Below are 25,690 nucleotides of genomic sequence, written 5' to 3' on the forward strand. Positions count from 1 at the left end.
GGGGGGTAGAACTCAATATCTTAGGGCGCCTGGGTACTCTTTTGTCTCTAGAACAGGGAAGTCAATTTACAAGTAATCAATCATTTCAGGCCTTTGCTCGTCGCAATAACAATAGCGCTGGATATCGCAGAGTGAGACATGCACTATCTCAAAGGCCGGAGAACGCCTCAAGCAACGAACCTCCCTGCCTTTACCTCGTTCTCTATAACGTGTACGTAAACTCAACAAATACTCGGCGCTTTTCATCCGTGCCTCATTTCACGGACAAAGACACTATTGCAGAAGTGGCGGGGTCTACCGAGGACCTGTTACTCGATTTTCCTAAGCTCTTTCGGGGTGATTGAGCCACGGTTCCCCGGATATTGGGCCAATTCCAGTAAGAGAGTAGGTAAGACGCATGCACAGGGCATTGCACGCACGACTTTGAGGATCCCACCCGTGATGCTCACCTTTCAAGAGCGGTGACTTATTGAGGAATTGAGGACCATCATCGCCGTTGGATCTGGTCGGGGTTCCAGGGATTGTCGAGTCTGGATGAATGATGATACAATTGATGCAGTGTGCGGCCTTGAGAGTCATGTATGTGACATGAGACGCAGCACGGTCTTCTCAGTTGCACATTGACCACAGTAGTGACTCTCAATCACTCAAAGATGCCAGGTAAACCATGTTGGGCCATTGAGGTAGTGAGCCAGCACCAGCACCAGCACCAGCTGAGATGTCAAGGCTGCACAAGGCTGATTGATGACCACCACCAAGGAGCCAAAGGAGCGGAATTGTAAGGGTAAGAATAACGAACCGAATTCGACTGCCGTTCTACTTGCCCCGGCGAGTTCCGACGATCAAGTAAGCGCTCAGGCACTGTATTGTCACTCTTATTATTGTAGGGTTCTCACTCCCGATCTTCCCGACGTGAGATGATTTGTTGATGGCTGTCAAAGTAGTTGATTGCGGGGGAGAAAATACTTGTTAGTTGTTGCGTGACTTGGGCAATAATAATCAAGGGCCGCTGGTCAGTCAGTCAGTCCGTCACGGCCATACCACAAGGGAAAAAGAAGGAAAATGTTGTGATTGGTGGAGTCGGTGGTGGTGGCACCAAATAGTGGCATGACAATGACATATGCCGATCCTCCTCACTCCGCAAAAACACCCAAGCACCCAAGCAACAAACAAGCACAAGCACAAGCACCTGATGGCAATCACTCCACTTATCGACTGATTATTTACAAGCACGCAAAGGTACATACTACTTGAGTACTCCGTAGGAGAATTCTTAGGTGGGTAGTAACATTATTGCACAGTGGTACACACGTCTTGCGGCATTTTCCACGTACCTTGCGCTTACTTTCTTGTCCCCCATACTTGTAACCTGCGGTACTTGGTAGAAGGATTTGGGGGGTGTGGTATGATCATGACACCAGTGTGGTGTGCTTGCTTGCTTGGTGTCCTTCCCTACCCTCCACAGCCCTTTGCACTCTGGCCTGGGACACGTATGGGCTGAAAAGAGGAGATGAAGGGACAAGAGTATATAAGGGGATGGGTTGGGGGTGGCTCTCCAGTACCTTTTTTACAGATTCACATCGACATCAACAACCCATTGCATTCCATTGTAAATATATCCCTATTACTTTGGGCAAGACTTCCGGAAAAGACAACCAAAGCGGCTCCGCCTACGAAACGAAATCGATAGAATTCACTTCGAGATAAAATATCATCGACGACCCAAAGCAAAGCGTCTCGTCTCGACTATATCAGATCCATTACCATCTCCAATCCCACTCCCAAAACCAACATCTAAACAAAACATATCAAAATGACGACCCCTCTCGTCTGGAGACCATCGCCAGTGTCCATGGCACGACACAACATGCAGTTCGCCGGCTTCTTCACCGCCTTCATGATCCCCTTGGGCCTGTTCATGTGGGGTGTCCGCGACCCAGCCAGCGTCGCCGAAGCCAGGAAGAGAGCCGCCCGGTTTCGATCGATAAAAGCATAAAGAATGAAGGATGGAGCCAGGGAGAAAGAACACCATGAACTCCTGAATCATCATCATCATCAACACCAGAAAATAGACAATGGGTGTCGATGGAGGAAGTGGCAGGCGGCACCTTTTGGTCCGTCTTGTCCTATACCTGCGCTATGTGCCAGTAGGCGTTTTTAGGTCTCGAGGTCGAGATCAAGGTCAAGGTTTAGCAATTGGAGTCGGTGGCCTCTCGGCATGTATATATTATATATATATTAAATAGGGTATAATATATATACCCCGAACTGTGCTTCATTCGTCCCATTCCATTTTTGTTCAGGTATAATCGCATGCTGGGCTCGCCGCCGCTGTTGACGTTATGGAACTCTCGTCCGCCTGCCATGCTCTCTCCCTTCCAATCCTTTTTCATTCTCACCGTATTGCTTTCTAAGCCACCCGCTCGCGACTCGCCCTCTTTTCACTTCGGTCTACCTTTCGGTTCAAGGCGGCTTCTCCTTCGTCCGACATTGGCAGCGTCAAGCCCAACCATCACCAGTTCTGGATCTTCAGAGGTCTTCCTCGCCCTTGTGGAATGTGCCTCTTTCTCACGACGGCTTGACTCTGTCGAGGGTTCTTTATGATCGATTCTGGGCTCAGTGGCCCATATCAAGATACGTGATCGGCCCCCAGACCTACTTGCGCATGCACGGAGGCACTAGTTCAAAAGAGGTTCCGACAGCGTCGGAGGACCTCTCCGCGGAGGTCTTCGCCCGAGAGGAATGTCCTAATTATCCTTTTCCAATGCTGTTGCCTTCTTCAAAAAATAAAAATAAAAAAATAACGGATACCGCTTCATTGAAAAGAGACGGGTTGATCTAGAAGTGGAATACATTGCCGACGTCCAGTGGAACACCAAAGCATTTCAGAATCTCGTGGCGGAGGAGGACACCAAGGATCTACTCGAAGCCCTGATCAAGAATCAGCTGAAGATTGAGACGTCGACCGATTTGATCGCCGGTAAAGGGAACGGCTTGATCGTCTTGTTACATGGGGGACCAGGCACGGGCGAAACTTACACGCCCGAGAGTGTCGCCGACTATGCACAGAAGCCTCTGTATCGCGTGACATGCAGGGACATTGGAACCGAGCCCGTCGAAGTCGAGAAATACCTGGAGACCGTGCTTCGCCTCGGCCGTCCCTGGAGTTGCGTCGTCCAGGAGGACGACGCGGATATTTTCCTGGAAGAACGGACACTCGCAGACCTGAGACTGAATGCCTTCGTGTCCGTCTTCTTGCGCGTCCTCGAGTACTACAACGGGTCATCAAGTATGTAGGTAGGTAGACGTGGATTTATCGAGCACAAGCACAGAGGCAGAGGCAGAGGCGACCCGGATCAGGGCTCCGCCAAACCTCCACCGTCACGAACAAGGCTCTCAACCCCTTATTGCGAATCTCTGTGCGCTTTTTTCCGAGGGGCTGGCTTTCACAGACCACAGATCGAAACGTACGTACATACTTGGAAATGTTCGGCTCACTGCGGAACCTCGTCCTTGTCGCATCTCTTTGGCTGGACATGATTACATACCTCCAGACTCCAGACTCCAGACTCTAGTAACAAGTAGTAACAAGTAGGTGGGTAGGTATCCATCCCCTCTGGAGCCTGAACTCTGGACTCTGGACTAGTAGTAGTACCTGTAATCGGTACCTGTACTCGTAGTCATAGCGTGCCTGGTGACCGGTGCACGGTTTTGTCTCCAAATATAAACCGACCACTGCACGCAACCGTCATGCTATAATGCAATGTGGATGGTTTTTCTTGGACTGGCGTGGCTGGCGTGACTCGGGCTGGGCGCTTACTTGTCCTCGTACTGCCCTACTTGGGCCCTCCCTCGCCTCCCTGACTTGGTGTAGGTACCTAGATATCTACATAGATACTACAAGGAAGAACTAGGTAAACAAACCAGCCTATTCGCTCGCAGGATGATGTCATTGCCACGTGTTTTTTCTCTCTTCTCATTCTTCGCCTTTTTTCGTCTTTCTCTAGCTCCCAAGGCTCCCTACAAGCAGGCAAGGTACTGTAGGCAGCATTTTACCTTTTGGCTATTACCTACTCGCCGGTCGCCGGTCGCCGGTCGCCTGTCGCCTGTCGCCCTACTTGCCCACTCGCCCACTCTCCATATTTGCACTCGGACCTTTTCACCCACCAAGCTGCCAAGCAGCCAAGCAGCCTCTCGCCTACACTCCTCCTGGGAGTAAATAACCTTCCTGGTCCAGAGCTAGTACAAGTAACGGAAAGAGATAGAAAAAGATACACGATCGGGAAACACAAAAGATGAATGGTGGATGAAGGTCGGCAGAGCCTTGGCTGTCATCTCTGTATCTCCCCAAGTACCACTAGGTACACGTTACTGTCAAGCTGCGAGTACGAGGGTTTGGCACAAAACTCTTTCTCTCTCACACAGACGCACAGTTCATAAGTGGTCGGGGCTGATTATTCGCAGCAGGATGTAAGTAGCATGGGTATCCAGTACTGTACTTGTACCGACCTCGGCAGGTAGGTCGGTAGGTAGAGAGATAGATAGGCAGATACTCGGTCCCCGCTCGTCGTGATCAACCCGGACCTCGCTCCGGGATGTCCCAGATAATAGGTCTTACTTACCGCTCTCTCACTTGCTCACCTCATTCCTTTGGCTAGAAAACGTATGAGGTATGTATGTAAGCCTCCGTAGTTCCTAACAAATAGGCCCCCAGGTCGGAAGAAATATCCCGCAGGCGGATGAGGGTGATGCGGTGCGGTCTGATGGTAGCTAGGTACGTCGTGCCCATGTCCACCACCTTACAATACTGTATATCCGGCGGACATGTCAACGTGAGGGATGGTGGTTCGATCCGTCACGCTTGGTACTCGGTATGCTCGAGCCAAGACATTTTACCTCCCCCACTACCAAGCAGCTCTTGAGCTGGCGCTCGTATTGCCTTCTTGGAAATTAACCGAGAATGGAAAATGGTGACTGGCACGTGGGATGGGTCCAAATGAGGGGGCCAGTGGGCACACCAGTGGTGCGGGATGCGGATGCGTTGCGTGTGAGCTGGTGCATGTTCAAAAAGGGAGCAACAAGCGAGTACGTCTTGGTCCATGCATGGCAGGAGAGATGCCGATCAATTGCTGCTTTTCTCCCTACAGGCGAAACCGCAAATACCACCTTGGGCAGCGCTATCGAGATAGTGATACAACCCCATTGACGAATAAAAGGGCTTCGGAGTATCAAAGGACATAGTACGGAGTAGATGCTTCAAGCTAACCCCACCCGGATGCCCAGTCTCTGGGCGTATTACCCTGGCTTCTCGTAATTCGGCGGGCAGGGCGAATCACAAACGACATCGAGGCGGGACCTCTGGTTGAAAAGGGAGAGTGGGCATGAGTGGGCGTGCGCGGGTGTGGTGGGATAGTGCGGATGCATGCTGACATGATCCCCCCAATGTCTTGGGTGCTTGGGAAAGTCTTGAGGCTGCGACAAGGGGTCAAGTATACCTGCCGCCTGGTGAGTGGAGGGTTTTGGGCAAGGAGGTGTAGCAGTATGATAACTTACTCGGTCAACTCGGTGACTTGGTGACTTGGTAGGCATGCACCCTTACCAGACCAAGGCCGAGTCGATGTGCTCGAAACGTCGTCGCACAGTCAAGCCCACGTGTGTGATGAGCATCCCTCCTTTGAGTTCCTCGCTTGGAGAACGCCGGGGGCGCTCATCCCCATCGGGTTATTCTTCGGTGCTCACTTTTGGATAAAACTGAATGTTTTGAGGCCCCGGGTAGACAGAATCCCAGCCCGTGTCCAGGGGTATGAAAGTGAGAAGACGAGAGCCCAGAGACGATACTGGCAAGGTGCATCAGTATTAGACTTCGTGATATACGAATACTTGTGCCCTGGTTCTGGGAGCTCTTCGCGAAGGGCGGTCAAAGTAGGTGCACATCCCCGGTTGCCCTAGGCGTAGCCTGCCGGGTACCTCATACAAAGCCTAGGGATATAGTGATCATCCCTCGGGACCGCCCCTTGTTGATAGACATGGGCCGTCGCTCGCCCAAACAGGACAACGAGCAAAGGCCGAATCTCCAGAACCGAGCAGCCGTGGGAGTCCGTCATCGAGTAAAAGCATTTGTTTGCTGAAGCCGGAGTGAATTTCCAAATTCTGGGATGAATGATTCCTTCTGCCCGTATGGCCGGCCAGGAATTATAGAGCTCAAAATAGTTTTGACAAGGCAGCAAAGGGTAATAGAGACGACCAACCCCTGGCCCCAGCGTCCTGGTAGGGCAGCAGCTGAGCAGCAGCTGAGCACCGAAATGTTCCCCGCGTTCGCCGTCCTAAACCCCTCGATCATTCCGGGCCAGGGAAATCCTGTCGCGGAACCGACCACGGTTTACTTCGGGGATCGGACGCCTCGACGCCTCTCTTGCGTCAACCAACTACGAGGGCTGGGGACCTCGCCTGTCGAACAAGGGAAAAAAAAGAAAGAGAACTAGCTTTCCCAAACTCTTTTTGCGAATGCCGTCTTCAGGCAATGGTCTTTTTAAGTTTGCGTACCAGAAAGGCAGTGCTCGGGAACGGCATCCAGGGTGTAGTAGTTGGTCTCTCTGCGAAATTGCGAGAAAGATGTCGGTGTACTTTGATGGAGGTATCACCTTGTAGTACAAAGATTATTTGATGAATGTTTCAAACCGGCACGGCGTTGCCGGCCTGCCACCCTGTTGATCCGTGCGTCCTTTGAACCGCTGGTATTCCACATTCGCAAGGCTCCTGCGAAAGCCCGCCGTCGATAACCCATGTAGAAGGCATGCAAAAGGGCTTTACTCTCCCAGTTCTCCTTCCATAGGGACCCCCTTTTTTTCCTCCCTCCCTAGGGAACCCCTAGCGTACCACATGTTCCATCAAAGTGTAGTCGTGCAGAATACCAAAAGTTATTCCGTCCATGCTCGCGCGGTGCGCGCCTTCGCTCGCTCAAGTGCAATCGACAAAACCCAAACACAAAAAAGAAAATCCAGCCCGTGTAGGTAGGTAGATATTCAAGACCTCTGTAGAACGCCAGTTGAAAGTTGCATCCCCTTTCCATTGCCCATTGGTGATAACGACTATGCTACAAGGAATCCTCAAACGAGTGTAAGGCAAACTCCGAGTTGAGGTCCACAGCATTCTTGTCAAAATAGCATTCTGGTCCGTTGTAAAGCATATTGTCGTGGGTGGAGAAGGCATCGAACTTGTCGAACTTGTCTGGCATCAGCATCTCGCTGAAGGACTGGTCTTGACATGATCGCAGGGCGTTGAGCTCTGCTGTCAGTTCGGCGATTCTGCCATTGAGCTTCGAGACCTCGTCGGCTTGTCTGGTATATGACTGTAGCAGGTCTTGGTGCTTCTCATGAAGATCTTCCAATTGGCGCTCAAGGCCCTTGACATGTTTTTCTTTCCTCTCGCGGAAGGCCCGTTGAGATGCGCGATTTTGAGCACGTCGTCGCTGTCATTGAAGTCAGTGAACCTTGCCAACAGAGTATGGTGGGTAGTGAGAAACGAACCAGGTGCATGTTTGGAATGGTTTCCTTGTCCTTGGCTGTGGGGGCTGAAGTGCTGCCAGATCGTCGCCGTCTTCGGTCGGTCTGATCAATGGCTGCGGCGTTGTTGTATTCAACGGGGATCTTGTTCGTCTGATTCGCGGGATAAAACGATGCCGGCGTTGTTCCATATGGGAAGAGGTCATACTGCATGGGGGCGTTGTTGAACATGATTTGACTCATCTGCTTCGGCGAGGATTAGCGGTCGAAGGGTTCCATACGGTGGGGGTGGACTTACACGAGGCGAGTTGGGACTTGACCCTTCAGAGGTGCTGTCGAAGTATTGTCCGGCGGTGAAAAGTGATTGACTTGGTGATTGACTCGGGGAGCTCACAAAGCCAAAGTCCATGTTGATATTTCGATCCCAGATCGACGTCATTCGAGGGACCAGGTGGTCTGAGGACGAGGTCTTTATCTTTTCTGGGACTCTTAGAGACCCGGATCTTGAACTTGAGTAAGCGTCGAGTATGTAAGATTGAACAACCCCCAAAAAATATTCTTGGACTGTGTTTGGTATTTCATCAATGTCAGATGCGGTGGAAAATCGATGGACTGGTTCAAGGGGATTGAAGATATAATTCGCCTTTGGGAGGGGATCTGGCTAGGGCTATCCAGGGCCCAGCGGCGCTAGAGGGGCATACGAGGATTAATTGTTCTGCCATGGTCTTAATCCGCATGAGAGAAAGCACCCCGGTATCGTTAGCCCCGAGAATCACGAACTGATCGCTTGCAGGGGGTGGATTGCTCACTTGTTCAGAGAAGGTTGCCGGGCGTAGCGGTTTGGCAAGGGCCATTGGAGGGTCACCTTTGAAAAGGGACGAGTAGGGTTGACCGACGGGAAATGTACGGGCAGCAACAGGCGCAGGCCCAAGTTGACGTTGCTAGACTGTCTTGTCTGCCTGGCAGCCAAACGGACACCTTACGCCGACTACCAAAAGAGGTTTGGCGCCGCCATCAAGCCCTGTTTCTAAGACTTTTGGAAGCAGGTTAGAAGCTTTCCACCCTGAGGTCAGCAATTCCGGAGTGGACCACCGGCAGGGTAATGCTTCAGAGAGAGGCGCAACATGACTGGTGGAAGGCCCATGGACAGCCTAAAAGGCCGTGATGGCCCTACAAGCCTGTCCTTGTCAGCCAAAGGCGGGGGCCAAAAGAGTGTAATTGGGGAGAGAGCAAAGTCATCATCACCCCGTTGGATTGAGCGATGCTCGGCATCAATCGCCTTGTTGGGGACCCAGTGCAAAGGCACCAGCGACCAGTGGTGCGCAGGCATTATTGGCAGGTGCAGCAGATGGCAGGTGCACAGGAGAAGCTCGGACCAAGCGCTGTTTCCTATTACAGAAGGCGCCCTTGCCCAATATAGGAATAGCCTAAAAGTATAGTCGACTACCTCTGTAGGCATAGCTTGCATCTGACCACCTGCCCCCCATGGAGACCCTCTGACTCTCTATCCATATCCATGTTGGTGGAAAGGTATCTCAGGTACAATAATACATTAATATGTATCGACGATCTTCCTAACATCCCACGATGGACCCGAAGCTTGTTGCTGTATCTACGAATAATGCCACAGGTGAGTCTAGTTCAGGGATTGAGCTTGTATGAGAATCCCTCGCACATATCGTCAGTCCTCGGGTGAGTGATTAAGCTCTCATGGGAGCGTTAAGTCTTTCAAGGACCGAGAGAGAGAGAGAGAGAGAGAGAGAGTTTGTGCTGGTGCTCTGAGCAGCAATCGTCTTCAATAGACCGTCGACAAGCCCATCATCAGCATCAGTCACACCCACAATCACGCCAACAGCTAAGCCAACAGCAATGTGCCAACAATTAATGACCACAGAGGGTTGTGTGTTGCCGGATATGTCTTTCCAATACGCAGAACAAAACCCACCCCGCGCATCTCCCATGCAAACGGTCGCTCATGTAATACAATTTTTGCTGACCGATATTTCTTTGGCCTTTGTTGGTGCTGCGTAAAACGTTTCCTAGCTAGCCACGTCAAACACAATGCATGGGAAGTGCGGCTGTCTTGTCGAGATTGGAGGCGTCTGGACTTCGTTCGATGCATGGATCTCCCTCTGTCGGCCCGTTGACTGGTCCGCTGGACATGGCAGTCTCTCAACGTTGACGCTGCACCTGACGGTCAGTTTCATTAGCGTCGACGCCACAAACTCCTCGAAATGGTAAGTGCCAGGGTGTGGTTCTTGAGTTCGTCATGCCGCATGGACGCTGGGGAACAATACGGACCCTGCCCACCACTCCAGAGCCTGGTGCGGATCCCTCTTTCCGAGTGCCCTTGACCCAAGGGCGTAATCGGTAGAGATTGATGTGATTGGCGTCTTCACTTCTCGAAAGATGGGCCGATCGCGAATCTGGTGGTTGAGCAGTCCAATGATCACTCTGTTTGGAGCGCCGTGGCCGGACTGAGGTTGGGCTGATGCAGCAGTGAACCCCTGCCATGGTCCCGAGAAGCCGACAAGTCATGTGCACCACCTTGCGCTCTTCGTAAAAGCAGCGTCAGTCTCGGCGGGTTTGAGCTTTGCAGACCTGGGCAGGTGCCAAGAAGGACACATTCCTAATGAGGCAATTGCTCTTATCAGCCTGACATGAATCTCGTCGTCTTGGTATTTTGTTGCCCAGCCGCTGTTTTGGCAAGCAGTTGCGGAACAAAGCAACTCGAACCGCCCCAACGCGGGCTTCCAGAGAGAGAGAGAGCAATAGACATTTCCGAAGGTTATGCTCCATTACTTGTTGAGTTGAGACTTGATCGGCGTTCCATTTCCGTGGACGTGGAGTTGCTGACACGCTGCTGCCTCCTTACGTTGTCTCAGTTTTGGGATATTCAGCAGTTGTCTTAGCAGCTTGGTGCTTGGTAGGGGCCGCTCGGACCGTAACCACGAGCTACCGATTGAAACCCACACTCTTCAGACCCTTAGGAATGATGATCTGCTTGAAAAGACCACCCGAACCACATGGCATGATGTGGTCATCTTTGCAGACTCCTGTGATCGGCATTTTCATAGCCGTAATAGGCAATTTTTTAAGGCACCTACTCAAAGCGGAAGTGAAATTGTATTTTCTTTTTGCTCAAGTTGGCTGCGCTGCCGCGGTACCTGGTTTTCGTTTGCATGCGCTGAGAATTAACGAGACCGATTTAGAAGGAGCATTTTTGTAGAAATATCAATCCTTTTAGATGATCAATCAGAGGGCGAAATCCCACCCGGCGCTGCTCTTCAGATGGAATACATGGCTCACGGCACACCAAGTATTCAGAAATGCGTAATCCAGCACGTACCAACTAGGTACACGGTACTGAGATGGTTACAACTGAAGATAGGTAAAGTCAAATCGGTGCAGTGCCCGGTGTACCCGTATTATAATCAAGTGAATAAGGCAGTCCTCGGGTCTCAAAGCCGACCGCCCCTCTCCTACGAGCTTTTTTTAGACATCGGCTAGGGAGGAAGGTGATAATATGTATATTGTGACCGCTGACCAATAAACTGGGAACAATCAGATACGAGTATCTGTGTTTCCTCTGAGGCTCAGCTAGGTACCTTCCTACTGTAGGTACCTTGTACATGGAGCTTACCTCTCACAGCCAAGTGCACCCTAAAGGAGATTTCTTAGGTAAAAGGTTACAAAGTACGGCGCCGAACCGGAAGAGCGAGCTCCATCTAGGAATCTGCAGGTACACGGCCTCGGGAGAAAATGGAGTCGGGATTGAGGGAGATGAATTCTCGTCCAAGTGCTAGGAGTAGCGCTGCAACCGTTCTCGGGACGCCAGCACAAGCCAATATTTTTCCGTGGCGTTTCGAGTTGTTGCCTGAGAATTGTGTACCAGTTACGCAGATACAGCCCATGCTGTACGCACGCGACTAGTAGATATGTCGAGGTGGGTGTCCTCAACACCAGATGTTGTATCCATTCTCGCAGTGGACTTCATCCGCTAGGCTCTGACACGAGTCGTCCTTGGGTTATTTTCATCGACCGAACTCTGCTTGATGATTTGGCCGGAGAGGGACGGAGTGTGCTGAATTTGTCTCGGCATTGATCTTGGGTTAACTGACCATGATACGCGTGAATGCCCACAGCCATCACATATTCTGTAGCGCTCTGCCGCGAACTTGGCAGGAGATATTGCGCCATGTTTGACGACTATTGAACTGATATGACCTGTCACTCTATCTTCTTGTGAGAGTGGGCACGAACTGGTCACGACATACAGAGCTGAATGATGGAGACGAAGATTTCTTCCATCCCCATCCACCACTAGTTATTAGCCGGCATTGTTCCAGAGATCAGCCGATCACCGCTACTTGTGCCTGGAATGAGAAGGTCGCGCCGAGCAACAATTGGGTCCCGACTGCTTCTCCATATGCCGGTTGATATATCTTGCATTGATCCGATGGATGGTCACATTGTCGAACTTTTTCAGTGCATCGTATGGTAGGTGTTGCGAGCCTGTTTCACGCGGGAGAAAGGTGAAAGATTCATGATCTATACATTGAATTTCCAGTGCTGCACAGGCCCTATGAGGTTATGAGCCGTTGTAGGTTCTGCAGTATGGGAGACGACCGTTGGGGATGTAACCCTGGGGAAACAACTTTTGAATTTTCTGGATACGCTGGGGCACTTACAGACTTCATGCTGGCATCAGGGGTCATAGACGACGAGGTGGATGGTTTGACCTCACTTTGACTTTGACTTTTGACTTTTTCACGAATCGTCTCCGGCCTCGTGGCAGACCCTGTTGGAAGAAGGTTGCACAACATCAGGGGTCGTCCACGAGGGAGTGACGGCAAGATCCAAGATGGACTCCAACCCCAGTATGGATGAGTGTCATATTTACTCATAGGAGAGATCTGGCAGCGAGGTTCAAGGCTGAACAGCTCTTCGCTTATGTACAGTACGTAGTGTACATGATCAGATCTCTCTGTCAGGGTAACCCGATCCAGTTGAGTCTCTAGCCTTGCAGCCCAAAGGCCGCACACAACAAATACTGCTAGCGACCTAAGAATCTCTCTTCTTACTGTCGGGAGACCATTGAATTCTACCTCGTACTGTGCGCAGACACTTGCACCAACAAGTACAAATACATTACATGGGCTTCTGCCAGTTGACGAGCTGTGTTACAGTACATGCCTCGACCGGTATCCTCGCATCCCGGGTACCCGAGGAAACAAATGAGTTGGTGACACAGGCGACGGTGAAAGCGTAGTACGAGGGATTGGCAAGATGAGAAGATTTCCGATGATTGTGAAACACTGAAAAAACGTGGTGAGTGCGTGGTGCTGTTGAGCGGCCCCTGAAATGATGCACATGGGTATAACCACGAGCAGGGACCCCCCAGGCTCTACAAATCATACGAGAACTTGTACAACAAAGGTACTAATAGGGGGGTTGGGGGCGTGCTAGAGCCCAGAAGAGCGCCATAAGGAGCCCCAGAAGGGTAGATCCTGCCCTTATTCAATCTGCTGGCGCATGGCCGGCCCCTGTTAGGCCTATCGTTCTAAGTCTCCTCTAGTGCCCTTCTAGACCATATTGGGGCTCTAGCGTGCCTTTAGCGATGCCTCTTGGGTGCCTCTCCAATTCCCCCCTATGATCCACTATGGAAGCTGTGGCATCTTCAGCAGCCACCATCTTCGATCTGCATCCCCCCCAACACCCTTTTGCGTGCACTTCCAGGCTCCCATAGGCTACTTAGCCCCCTTCAGAGTCTCTCTGGGCTCCTCTAAAAGGGTTTCTACCATTGGCACCGGCTCCCTCCTGGACGGGTAGAAATCACGCCCCGTGTCTCCCCGTCCATTCACAGCCTTAGCGATCAGGTCCTTCCAATTCTAATTGCTGGAGCTTGCAAAGCTTTCTCTCCACCACTCTCTTCGCCCACGCTTCAGCCAAACCTGCCGTACCACCAGCTCCTGCACCTCCACCGTGCAACTTTGCACTTGGACGCATCCAACACCTCTACCATACTCCATCTGATTATCACCCTCATCTAGCACCGCGACCACCGAGGGTTGCACTTTTGTGAGCAAACATAGGAGAGTCGTCGGAGGCAGCTGTGTCGAATTCTTCCTATCGTCGATATCTCATTGCTATTACTGTCCTTGGAGGTGAGTTTCAACTGATATTGGGGCCTTTGGTCTGCCAGGCCCTGGGGCGGCAAGACTCAACATATCTAGTTGCTAACCATGACATTTTTGGGAATCAGGGGCCTCGTCTCCTTCAAATTTGTATCGCCGAGCTCATCCCGATCCCTTCCTTCCACGCCATAAACCTCTCCAGGCTGAGCATGATTTAGCCACGACCAATTGGAAGAGACATTTTCGACCATATTGCACTCATACCATCAGCCCGACCGCTTTCACGTCTGAGCACCGGGCGACCTACGCGTTGCCACGATGGGCTGCACCGGATCCAAATTAGATCCGCGGGAAAAGGAGGCCGCGCAACAAAACGCGAAGATTGAACGTCAGTTACGTGCAGATAGAAGAACAGAGTCTCGGACTGTCAAGATCCTGCTGCTAGGTATGCGACCATGGTATCGGTTTGTCGTCTCTACTATGGTCAACTGACATGGGTGTAGGTGCGGGTGAATCTGGAAAATCGACAATCATCAAGCAGATGCGCATTATCCATTCTAGTGGATTCCAGGATGATGAGCGCGTACAGGTCAAGGCCGTCATTTTCTCCAATGTCGTTATCGCATTCCGCGTCTTGTACGAGATCATGCAAGATGAGGGGATTGAATTCACGGACGAGTCCAACGAAGCTTATGCCGAATACCTTGAAAATGTCAATGCCGACGTCGATGCGCATGAGGCGTTCCGCGACAAGAGAGTCAAAGAGGCCATGATTGCGCTGTGGAAGGACGCTGGTGTACAAAAGGCCGTTTCCAAAGGCCACGAGTTTGCGCTTCACGATAATCTGACCTTTTACTTTGACAACATCAATCGCATGTTCGAACCCGACTGGCTACCCAACGATCAAGATATGCTCCATGCCAGACTCAGAACGACTGGCATTACTGAAACCGTCTTCGAGCTCCAACAACTGACGTTCCGCATGATGGACGTGGGAGGACAAAGGTCAGAACGTAAGAAATGGATTCACTGCTTCGAAGGTGTTCAGTGCCTGCTTTTCATGGCCGCCTTGTCTGGATATGACCAGTGCCTGGTGGAGGACGTGAATGCCAACCAGATGCACGAGGCTCTGATGCTCTTCGAATCATTGGTCAATGGAGAATGGTTCAAGGACAAGCCCATTATCCTGTTCCTCAACAAAATCGATCTCTTCCGGGAGAAGCTACCCATATCACCACTTTCGGCACATTTCCCCGATTATACTGGCAAAGATGCCGACGAAGAAGCGGCCAAGCAGTTCTTTGCCAACAAGTTCCGATCCATCAACCGCAACTCCAACCGCGAAATCTATATTCATTTCACCAACGCAACTGACACCAATCTTCTCAAGAAGACCATGGAAGACGTGCAGGATATTTTGATTCAGAAAAACCTTCAACGACTTGTTCTGTAATGTGGCGCCAACAAAAAGTTTTCTGGCTGGGATTCCCCACCGCCTGTCTTTCGATCTCGGTGGCACAGTACAAGGCGGAATTCACGCAATGGTCTATTGGTCGGATCAAGTCGGGATATTTCAGTGTCGGCTCGACATTTGTTACATTTTCCTCGGCGGTGAGGTTTGCAAGACACAGGCATATCTATCCATCAAAAAGGAGGCAATACTATCTTCCGTTTCATTATTGCAGCGTTGGCGTATAGGAAATGCTTTTGAGGTCAGCAACGCCCTTTGTTTCGGCCTACCAAAACCCTTCGACAGGATCGGTCAGCGATTGCTAGGATAGTGGGAGCTGCACAGCAACTATAGACACGAGGACGGAGGTGGCTTGACCTCCAATTTGCTGGTCCGTGAAAATGGCATCGATCAAGCATGCCTTCTCGTGGCGCTGCAGGTCACCCTCGACAGGCAACTACAAGAGTGGGAAGATCTTGTTGGAAGTGAGGGTGGCCAGCACAGTACAAGTGACTCGACTGCGTCGACTGTCAGACTGTGTGGGAAAGGGACATAGAAACAAGAGATGTCTGGAAATGCATCAATGGATAGGAGTGTCTGAGATGGCACTTGGAGCTTCATTGGGATGCGCCCGTGCAGACAGGCGCCGCACCCACTTGTCATGGATTTTCCCCCCCTCTGCGGGATTTCTTGCTCTTCTTTTGTTCGGTCTCGGTGTTGATGTTGCTGATGGTTGTGGCAGTCATATTGCGAGCTGAAAAGGTCAATGATATTATATCTCACCGTGATTGCCTGCCATTTTATGCACAAGTCGAAGCCTCTCTCTCACACGTAGGCTTTTTCGTGGGTTCATACCTTCCAACCCTCGACCCTTTTTCAGTGTTGTCAACTCTTCATCTTTCCAATGTTGTCGCTTCTCACTTGCAGAACATAAAGCGGCACGGATTCAGGTCTTCAGGTCTTCAGGCCTGTCGATCTTGTCTGAGTCTTGGTTGTTTCGTTCCGTTCCGTTCCACCTTTGGCGTCCGCGCCGGCTGGGGTCATGCACTACCATACCGGTATCCGCAAGTCGATTGTCACTACTTTCCAGGTAGGTTCGTCGGGAGGTATATACGCCCAGAAAGCCGAGGTGATGAGCTGATTGAGTGGCGAGAGAGACGCCGAAGCTATGCAAGCACAGCCTTGGACGGGTGGGTAGATAGTAAAGCGTTGTTGTGTAGCTGGCAGAACGTTGTAGACGTCAGTCAAGGTTTGGACTTCACTTACCTGCTCGGTGTGAAAAATCCGTAGAGGACCCATCAATCAGTCAGTCAGTCAGTCAGCAACCGTGCGTCAGAAGGCGATCGTGGAGAATCGGATGCTTTTTGACTTGATTTGTGTCCTCGCTACAAAATGCTTGGACCTTTACCGAAGTAGGGTGATAGGGTACCGAGTAGGTACGAGCACCACGAAGTACGGAGTCCCTACTCCAGGTATTTAGTACAAGCATGCTTTTTCCACATCGACCCGCCCGTACGCACGCACGCACGTACGGACGGCTGGTGGGGTGAATGCATGGGTTTAGTGGTGAAGCGGATATACGTTTCCACTACCGAGTACTTCTACTTGAAGCAAAACCCTTAGGCACGCAAGGCCAAAGGCAAAGGCAGAGGGAGGGCAGATATATTACCCGAGTCCTCAATCCTCAGTCATCGGTCATCAGTCGTAGTCAATCCCTAATTCCAAAATCCCCGGATTCTCGGGTTGTTGATTCCCGGATCAGCCAACGAGATGAAGATGATTCAACGCTTGCATGTCTGTCTGCAAAGGGCAAAAGATAAAGGGACAAAAGGGGCAGTGATGTGCACTATGTACCTGCTAGGCTAGTATGGAGTATTCAGGAGCCTTGGGATACAACGTAATTACGACTGCGACTGCGACTGCGATTTGGTAGAGACGATATGATTGATTGACCAGTTAACTAAGTAGTGCGTACATTGACCAAGTCCAGCAAGCCGGGTGTCTGAACCCAGGATTCCTCAGACCCTGTCTGTCAACAACACCTCGTACTAGCAATGTCTCCCAGTATATCCCAAGCAAGACACAGCTGAATAACCAGGTTTGAGGTCCGGAGAAGACACCTTGCGGGGCCGGGGGTCATGATACGGAAACGAGTGATTGAATAGCGTTGGTAGCGTGGTGGCAAATACATAGAAGATGAATACTCGGGGAGACGCAGACAAAACTCCAGTGAACAAACAATTCACAACAGCGGTTTCGTAGTCAATACCCAGCGTACTGTGTCATCGTCCCATCCTCTTGAACACAGGGACTTCTGGTTTTCTCTCTTTCTTTCACTTGTGATCTCCCTTGATCTTGTGGTACAAGTCACTGGCGAGGGAGGTACTTGGCCTGCGCTGCTCCGACATTCTCCGCCCACCGGTCGCCTCGAGGCCAAATATACTGTCCTTTCGAGTCACGTCGCTGGCGACGGCCACGCTGCCCTTTCTGGCGTTAGCCGTGGCGGCGCCTCCCTCGGCCACCGCGACGCTGGATCGGCGATGTGCGCCATCGGCTGATGCTGTTGCTGCAACGTTCTGCACTGCCTGCGCAGCCGCCGCGGCGTGTTCGTCGAGAACTGCCTGGGAGGCTCGTCGGTCCGTCTCCATGGCGTTGGAGGCCGCACTGTGACGTCGGTAGAATCCGCTGTGCCGGCGCAGGAACTCGTCGTACGTGGGATTGGCCTTGTATCCCGACCCGCCTGTGAGGGCATGCGGCATGGTGAAGGCGCCAGACATTCTGTGTGAGGTAAGGAAACCTTAACCTGAATAGAGTCCTGAACTGTGATGTGGTGGTGTCTGCCCTTGCACGGTTACATACACCCGCTTGCTAGATTGCGGACCGGGGTATAGTGCTTACAGGGGCCGCGAGGTGGGTATAATATGCACTCAGTGCAGCGTCCACCGAGACAGGGTGATCCCACTATCGTTTCCGGGATCGTGAAAGTGGAACCTCCTGTCCCTTCCTCGATCTAGTCGTATGCTCTGGGCACACCTGAATAGGGAGCCTCGCTTCTCTGGTGGCGAAAAACTGATCGCTGGTGGTCGGGCAGGTCCTCTGTGGACCTGAGCGACACGAGTCAAATGGAGTTCTAGCAATGCAACCTACAGTCAAACTCCGGTGAGCGAGGCAATGCTTGAGGTATGCTTCTGTGGCTACGCTGCTGTACAATGACGTTGACTTGCGAGCATCGGTTGCACACCTGAAATGTCCCACCACGATGAGCTTGCAGGCGGAAGTGGGGTCTTGTTGCACCGAGAAAGACGAATCTTATCAGGAATATGATAGGCTGCGAGGTGTTAGATGGTTTCAAGAAGCTGTGAGTATGTAATATTTTCTTGAGGGAGCTGAGTCAGGAAGAGTAACTGACAGGCAAATTTGCCTCCAGCGCTTCGAACAGCTTGCGGAGGATCTGGACCCTGAGTTTGTCAATGTCTCGCTTGGATAAAACGGCAAAGGCCAGTCAGTACTGTTAAGTGTGTTGGGAACTCGGAAGGAGAAACGGATGCGCGATGGTAGCCTGGGGCGAAGAGAGGAAGTCGACGATTTCCCGATCGGGACTTGTAATCCTCAAATCAAGAGAGTGATGCGAGAAAGGGAAACAAAATTGATCAGAAAAGCGCAAAGACCAGAGAGTCGTTATATGATAGTTTGCTCAACGACAACGACTTGTCGCTTGTTAATGCCATGGCATATTCTTCAGGGACTTTGTGTCGTCAATTCTAAACTCTCGACCCTACCAGGTGTATGCTTTGGCTCGATATATGCCAAACCCCGCATTTTTTGAGCCGAATTGAGCGAATCAGCAGCATATCCTGGTCTCGGAGAAACAGTTGTTCCAAAATGGAGGAGAATGGGTGGTGCGCTGGATTTCTCGGGGAAAGGTACGCATTGTGTCTGCGGGTGTGTGATAGGATCGACCAACGGACTGGCTGGCTTGCTAGCTGATTGATCAAGTTCAAGTACTTGTCACAACATCATAGCCTGGTCCAGCCTGTCTGGGCTGAAGCTGACTCAGACTGCTGTGAGGAGATATGTATCTCTCCTTGTCTCCCTTTCGAGTTGTTCGGCCATAGGAGTCTCCATACTCCTCTCACCTCTTGTCAGTCAAGTACCTCTATCCAATACCTGTTCAGCAGCGAATGAGTTCTCGCCACATGGTATTGGCATGCGGGCGCAATGGCATATACCAAGTACTCGTGTTGAGAGGGACCCTGTATCAGAGAGTGAATGGGTAAAGACTTGAAACTGAATCGGCCCGATTTGGAAACCCTGGCAGCCCTTGGGTGGTCCTAGTCTATGAAGGTGATTCGTCATGTGACAGATTATGGAATATCATTGTTCCGCTACTCTTGGCATACAGGCTATCCTCTTCCATGCTCTTCCAAACTCCACACAAGTTGACGACACGATTGCGCCACCACCTCGAGACCGTTTGCTGTTGAACCTCGGATGTTACACGATCTCCCTGCCAATTGCTTCACAGCAACACATCCAATCCAGGCTTTATGAGTGGTTCGACTTTCGTGTTTTGTGCTGGTTTCATGCAAGGCTCATAACACTTCCAAGTCTCCCGATCCGCGCGGGCCTTGCTATTTCAAATCCTTGACCCCGCTGACGTCTAGTGCGCATATTTCTGCATAAAGCCAGGACGAATTGCGATTTCTAGTTAGAGTCTCCGTCACGAAATTGTCGGTTTTATGCCAGGTCCGCGGCACCTGTTCTCAACCTCGTTTCAATTCCAAATACTTGTACACGCCGGCTCCAAACCTGTTCATTTCCCTCTTACTGCCCGTACAAGAAGCGGCCTTCCGAACAAACATCCCTTAGATTTAACATCCCTCGCGCAGTTTACGTCTGTTTCGACTCGTCACATCAGCATCCTCCGTCGCAGGAACAGCGCAGGCATCGTCGACAAGTGGCACCAATTCCGATCTTTTGCGAACACCCCTCCTCATTCATCACCCCCTCCGTGCGGTTCCGCTGCGCCCGCCATGGCTTCCGCAACGACCTTCTTCGACTTCACTCCCAAGGACAAAACCAACCAAGACTACCCGCTCGCGCAACACAAGGGTAAAGTGGTGTTGGCGGTCAATACGGCCTCCAAGTGTGGCTTCACACCGCAGTTCAAGGGCCTCGAGGAGCTGTGGAAGAAGATCTCAGAGAAATATCCCGACCAGTTCGTTATCATTGGGTTTCCATGCAACCAATTTGGCGGGCAGGACCCGGGGTCCAACGACCAGATCCAGGAGTTCTGCCAGCTCAACTACGGCGTCACTTTCCCCGTGCTGGGTAAGACTGACGTCAACGGTGACAAGGCCGAGCCTGTCTGGGAGTGGATGAAGTCCGAGAAACCCGGTCTCCTCGGCCTCAAGCGTGTCAAGTGGAACTTTGAAAAGTTCCTCATCGGCCGCGACGGGAAAGTCGTCCATCGGTGGGGTTCCATCACCAAACCCGAGACTATTGAGAAGGAGATCATTGCGGAGATTGAGAAGGGGAATAAGTCCTGAGTGAAGGAAAATCTTGGTACAGGAGGCTAGAATGACCGTGTATGAAAACCCGAGTGAAAGTGGAGGAAGTGATCGGTGATAGTGCTGCGATAATGCTGCAGTGTTGGCTGTCGAGGTGGAATTGGTGGTGTGAAGGATGCTGAAAGAGAGCGGTTGCTCAAGAAACTGATGATACCCAGGCGTCGAGCTTACCAACAAGCGCTAAATGATTATGAACATGCAAATGCCATTCATTCATTGTTCATTTTTCGTTGCGATTTTCGGACTTCATCTGAGAGAAAAACGCTACCCAAGGCGCCGCGCCATGTTCCTTTTCCAACGCCAAACGTGCAAGGTACCCATCCCATTTTACTGCCCAGGTGTTATCGTCCTACGGGCGACACGTCTCGACTCCGTCCTCTCTCGACGTCAGCCTCGAAGGGATTCTCCGTTTGCGGTCTCAGTCCCTGTCCCGTCGTCGCTGTTGTTCCAGAGTCCTGCGCCTCAAAATGTTTATAAGCTTGATCCCTCGGGTAGGTGTTCTCGACCAGCTCCAGGTCGCCGTTGTCGTCGTCGATCTCGCGGTTCTTTTCGGCCTCTTGGGCGTGTTGGAGGCGGCGTTTGCGACGGACGACGATGAAGAGGATGACACCGAGGATGGCGAAGAGGCTGTTATTGGGAAGTTTGTGGTTAGCGAAAACATGCTATGCCAGGGAGGAAAAACACAAGGGATTGGATACGCATTGAGTTGGGTTCTTCCCCCCCTTCCCCCCCCTTGGGCTCGAATCACTGACACAAGGGTGATGGTGACACCGAGTAAGACAAGACACATACCATAGACCGATGATCAAGGGCACCCCCGTTGTCAGAAACGGGCTCACGTATTTCTCGCACACATCGACGTCCGGGTTCGGGTTGACGCATTTGTCTCTCTTGAATAATGACCGCCACATCGTTTCTTCTCCTTTGACCCCGGTTTCCCCCCTTTTCTATTCCTTATCCTTGTTTTTCTCCTCGACTTGGGTGTTTGTTTCTTCTTCGATGCGCTGTTCTTTTTCTATTTCACGGTTGGTTTTCCAAGATTTCGTTGCGTGGAAGAGGTTGGTCGGGGTGGCTGGCTGGCTGGCTGGTTGATTGACTGATTGATTTGTTTGTTTACTTTTGTTACTCTGCTGCACCCGTTGCGGGAATACTTCGGCCGCGATGGTTGAGACTTTTGGGTTCTGTTGTGGGAGGGAGAGAGTAAACTTGGAGATGGGAAAGTCGTACAGTGTTCCGTAGCTAGAATTAGAAGAAGTGATGCATTGAGCGAAAGAACTGGCATACATACGAGTAACCTCGTTAGAGTAATACCAGCCAGCGCAGTCCAGCCGCTCTCCAGACGAACAACCAACCAACCAACCAAACCCCCTGCCTCAACCCTGCGCCCTCACCGGCCTCCAAACTCTGGAACGCGGGGACGAAACTCAATCTTGAAACAACCAAATCAAATCAGGGGGAAGCGGTTCCTCCCTTTACTATTCCGTAGTATGGAGACTTGTTTGTATGTATGGAGGTACCCCGTCCTCATGCGCCCGTTTGTTCCCTTTTTCTCCGTGTTCATGCGCGCCACTGATATGTTCCGATGCACATAGCTACACATACCTCGTACTGTTGGTACATAAGTGAACAATAATGTCGGGTACAAGTCCAAGGAACCGGCCCCCGAACCAAGAGAAAGGGGGACAAAATCCTTCTCATCGCCCCCGAGCGTGTGTCAGGGTCAGGTCCCAAGGGGTCTCCCAAGACCGCAGCCTCTCCTGAGTAATTTCCCGCAAGCCGTGTTTTGAGATGCCGCCCAGACCCTATCACCCAAGCTATCCTGGTGTGCGCGGCGTCTCAGATTGATTTCGTAACGAGGGCAAGAAGGTTATTGATTAATTATTATTGCCCTGTGTTTGCCTACCTTGGTACTACCGTCTCTCGAGGATCTGAGCACCGTCTGATCCTGTTGGATGAAGCACTCACTGCTAGCACTCACCAGCTGACCAACTTTTATATTAAGAAAGCACTTGTCCATTATAGATCCTTATGTGTTCACAGGATGGACCAACGTTATGCTTAGCTGCTCCAAAATCCCTCACGCCATGATGCGATGCCTATGCTTCTATTAGCCGAGTGTCGTCGAACTTGTCTTCGCGACGGTTCATGCCTTGCTCTAGTTACTCCAATGAGACATCTGAAGAACTCTTCAGCCAGAGCGCTCGTCGTTCGTAAAGACTACCAGAATATCCCGTTACACCCGTAATAGCCTCATCCAGAAAGCTTTTTGCACAAAGGAGCTTTCGCTTGCCGATACCCTCGACCCCATCAATGCATTATCGCTCCAACCTAACCAAGCCAGATGATGGGTGGCGTGGTCTAGATAGTATTTTGTCTCGTCGACCGATGGGGAATGTCCTCCAGATAGTCATCTGTAAAGTCTTCATCTCGTCGGCCTCTTGTGCCGAGCCTTGCGGCCTCGAGCATCTCCGCTGCGTCGTCCATTTCGATAGATTCTCGGATCGACTCGCTCAGTGTAGAGTCGTCCATGCTCTCCCTCGACATGAAACTGTCGCCCATCTCGTTGTCGGACGCCACCTCTGCCTCATCTTCCTCGTCATCCAAGTCATCATCTTCTTCGTCCTCCTCTTCTGAATCTGTCGGTTGAAAGTCATCCAGATCCTGCGGCGTATCTCGCCAGTAGGTAAAATCGGTATAGTCCTCTCCTCCTTCTCTAACCAGAGTCGACACGGGCGGGAAGAAGTGGTCAACCAGCTCTCGCATCGACACATAGCTGCTCCGATATTTGTTCAGTGTCAACAAATCGAGTGACACTTCTGCATTGGTGTTGATCGTGAAGATTCGAGTCGAAGGGATGTTAACACTGCGATAACTCAGTGCATCCGTGAAACGATTGCCAAACCCAGCATAGAACGGGTTGGTCTTGCCGGGGAACAAGTTGAGGATATCTCGGAGACAGGCCATTTTGAAAACTTCGGGCTTCCGCAAGTAGATTTCTCGCCGTAATGCCGCAATCGTACGATCAGGGCTCATGATAACCGGGCCGCGAGGAAGTTTCCAGCCATCTTGTACGATACCGTTGAGATAGGTTCGGGTTGTGTCGGCTTGTCCAACAGACCGACTCGTCAAATAGAACATGTTGTAGCCATTGGCGACAATATCCGAGTACAACTTCGCCACACCAACGTGCGTCCAGTCACGTCCGACCATATTTAGCAGATGACCCAATGCGTCTGATTTGGTGATTGTGCCATCAATATCTGATATAACAATTGGGACATCACAAGTCCAGTAAAACATGTAAGCTATACATGTAGCGCGATTAACGGTGAATGACATTTGATTTTCGCCCCGTTTCAGATTCAATGATTTCAATTGATCGCTTGTCAGCCGGAGCGTTTTCGCAAAGTTTCGAGCCTGTTCCCCTGACGTGCGAGACGACTGGATTTCTTCGGACTGTGCCCTCTGGTGACCAGAGATTTTCGCTGTAAGCTGTGGCGACGCGCTGCGGTCGCTGTCGCTGTGATAGCCGGGATCAGAGATGTTGTCCGATGAAAGCGAGGTAGCTGACTCGAGACTCTGAGACGCCCATTTTCGAGCGGCCGCATCTCGAGCTTCTTCGCTGCTATATATCCACAAATTCCCGTGCTCGTCGGTTCCAATCAAAGACCCAATGTCGTAGTTGCCCTCCAATTCTTCCGAGAGGATTTTCCGGGCCACGGCTTCTGCTCGCAAAGCTTCAGGTTCACTTGTCTTGTAGCCTGTCATGTCAAGCATGAGATCTCCAGACTCGGTGACTTGGGATCGGATATTGGAAGAAGAGAGTTTTTTGGAGAGGGTCAATGCTCGGTCATAGGCTTGTTTCGGTCTCAGAGCGGGAGGACTTGCGGAGGCTTTGGGAGTAGTGGTCCCATCCAGACCAAACTTGGGAGAAGGAGGGATGCCGTTGTTGTGAAAAGCCTCACTAACTGAATCCAATTCCTGTCGAGTAGCGATGGGAAGGACTTCTTCCGAGGCTGCTCGCCCAAGGGAAGCAGGAGCGGTAATAGTCGTATCGGATAGAGGCGTTCCAGTTGGATCTGTGTGTACGGTGCCAAGATCGATTTCTTCGCTCATGTTCGTCCCCTCTCGTCTTAGTATAGGAACAGGAGCTGAACTTGAGATTGGAGGGGTGTTGCGACCCTTTGCAACCTCTGTGATGTCCAAGTAGGAGGGTTCGGAAAGACCAGGAGAGGGAGGTCTGTCTGAAGCATTGATAGGTGGACTGCTGGCGGGAGATATTAAAGGAGACGTCTGTAACCCTTCGGGAATTTCACTCGAGGTCTCAAAGACAAAGAAGGCTTCACCTCCATCCCCAAGCTTCATGGCGTACGGCTGGGCGACTCCATTCACTTTGAATTCGACCTTCTTGTCCGAAGGCCGCAGTAAAGAGAACTTGCCAAAGCGGACATGGAAAGGGGAACAGGCCAGAGAACCATCAGGCTGTTCAATCACAATAACATCGATGGCTCCGGACAAAGTTGCCGGATTGATGGAGTTCCATGTCTTGGAGACACCGCTTCCCAGACTCCGAACATACTGCATCGTGAGAGATGTAGACAACTTTGAGAGGTTGGCCTAGGTGTTAGGTGTGAGTGATATGACGAAGATATGAAGTCTCCGGAATCAGCGCATGACGCTTGGGAGCCTGATGGGGGGAAGCTCGGAACGGGAAATGGGGAATGCTCGACAACGCCAAAAAAAAAGACAATGTTCTTTTCACAATTTGCAGTCCAGAAGCATCAGAGTGTGTTATACAGAGGATTTCTAAGAAGACATCAAGGCAAAAGGAGAGAAACAAAGGGTGGAAAGAACGAGAAGAAGTCGGATGGGGGTGACATATGAAGGATGGGGAAGAGGATGAGGAAATCGGGTCATTCAGCATGATGCATGACAGCATTTTTGTCGGGAACGGCACTAGTCCACTTTAGGAAATTTGCTGATCATCTCTATTTTCCCCAGATTTTCCTGTCCGCGACAAGCGACCGTAGC

At 51.3% G+C, this 25,690-nt stretch overlaps 7 protein-coding genes across 7 annotated transcripts; 3 read left to right on the forward strand and 4 right to left on the reverse strand.

Moving 5' to 3' along the window:
• Positions 1–1,813: 1,813 nt before the first annotated feature.
• Positions 1,814–3,297, forward strand: AYO21_02590 (hypothetical protein; the record flags this gene model as incomplete). Its single annotated transcript, XM_022652568.1, has 2 exons — positions 1,814–1,974; positions 2,829–3,297. 2 exons carry the CDS (start codon positions 1,814–1,816, stop codon positions 3,295–3,297), a joined length of 630 nt encoding a protein of 209 aa, XP_022515256.1.
• Positions 3,298–7,093: 3,796 nt separating this feature from the next.
• On the reverse strand, positions 7,094–7,911 carry AYO21_02591 (hypothetical protein; the record flags this gene model as incomplete). The annotated part of the gene is made up of 3 exons (XM_022652569.1): positions 7,094–7,468; positions 7,527–7,748; positions 7,801–7,911. The coding sequence occupies 3 exons, from the start codon at positions 7,909–7,911 to the stop codon at positions 7,094–7,096; spliced, it is 708 nt and encodes a 235-aa protein (XP_022515257.1).
• A 6,046-nt stretch (positions 7,912–13,957) lies between these two features.
• Positions 13,958–15,092, forward strand: AYO21_02592 (hypothetical protein; the record flags this gene model as incomplete). The annotated part of the gene is made up of 2 exons (XM_022652570.1): positions 13,958–14,084; positions 14,143–15,092. 2 exons carry the CDS (start codon positions 13,958–13,960, stop codon positions 15,090–15,092), a joined length of 1,077 nt encoding a protein of 358 aa, XP_022515258.1.
• Positions 15,093–17,422: 2,330 nt separating this feature from the next.
• Positions 17,423–17,866, reverse strand: AYO21_02593 (hypothetical protein; the record flags this gene model as incomplete). The annotated part of the gene is made up of 1 exon (XM_022652571.1): positions 17,423–17,866. The coding sequence occupies one exon, from the start codon at positions 17,864–17,866 to the stop codon at positions 17,423–17,425; it is 444 nt and encodes a 147-aa protein (XP_022515259.1).
• Positions 17,867–20,122: 2,256 nt separating this feature from the next.
• On the forward strand, positions 20,123–20,638 carry AYO21_02594 (hypothetical protein; the record flags this gene model as incomplete). The annotated part of the gene is made up of 1 exon (XM_022652572.1): positions 20,123–20,638. One exon carries the CDS (start codon positions 20,123–20,125, stop codon positions 20,636–20,638), a length of 516 nt encoding a protein of 171 aa, XP_022515260.1.
• Positions 20,639–21,000: 362 nt separating this feature from the next.
• AYO21_02595 (hypothetical protein) lies at positions 21,001–21,570 on the reverse strand (the record flags this gene model as incomplete). The annotated part of the gene is made up of 2 exons (XM_022652573.1): positions 21,001–21,286; positions 21,452–21,570. 2 exons carry the CDS (start codon positions 21,568–21,570, stop codon positions 21,001–21,003), a joined length of 405 nt encoding a protein of 134 aa, XP_022515261.1.
• Positions 21,571–23,017: 1,447 nt separating this feature from the next.
• Positions 23,018–25,243, reverse strand: AYO21_02596 (hypothetical protein; the record flags this gene model as incomplete). The annotated part of the gene is made up of 1 exon (XM_022652574.1): positions 23,018–25,243. One exon carries the CDS (start codon positions 25,241–25,243, stop codon positions 23,018–23,020), a length of 2,226 nt encoding a protein of 741 aa, XP_022515262.1.
• Between the last annotated feature and the right edge of the window lie 447 nt (positions 25,244–25,690).

The sequence above is a fragment of the Fonsecaea monophora genome (assembly GCF_001642475.1).
Source record: "Fonsecaea monophora strain CBS 269.37 chromosome Unknown Scaff11, whole genome shotgun sequence".
NCBI lineage: Eukaryota > Fungi > Ascomycota > Eurotiomycetes > Chaetothyriales > Herpotrichiellaceae > Fonsecaea > Fonsecaea monophora.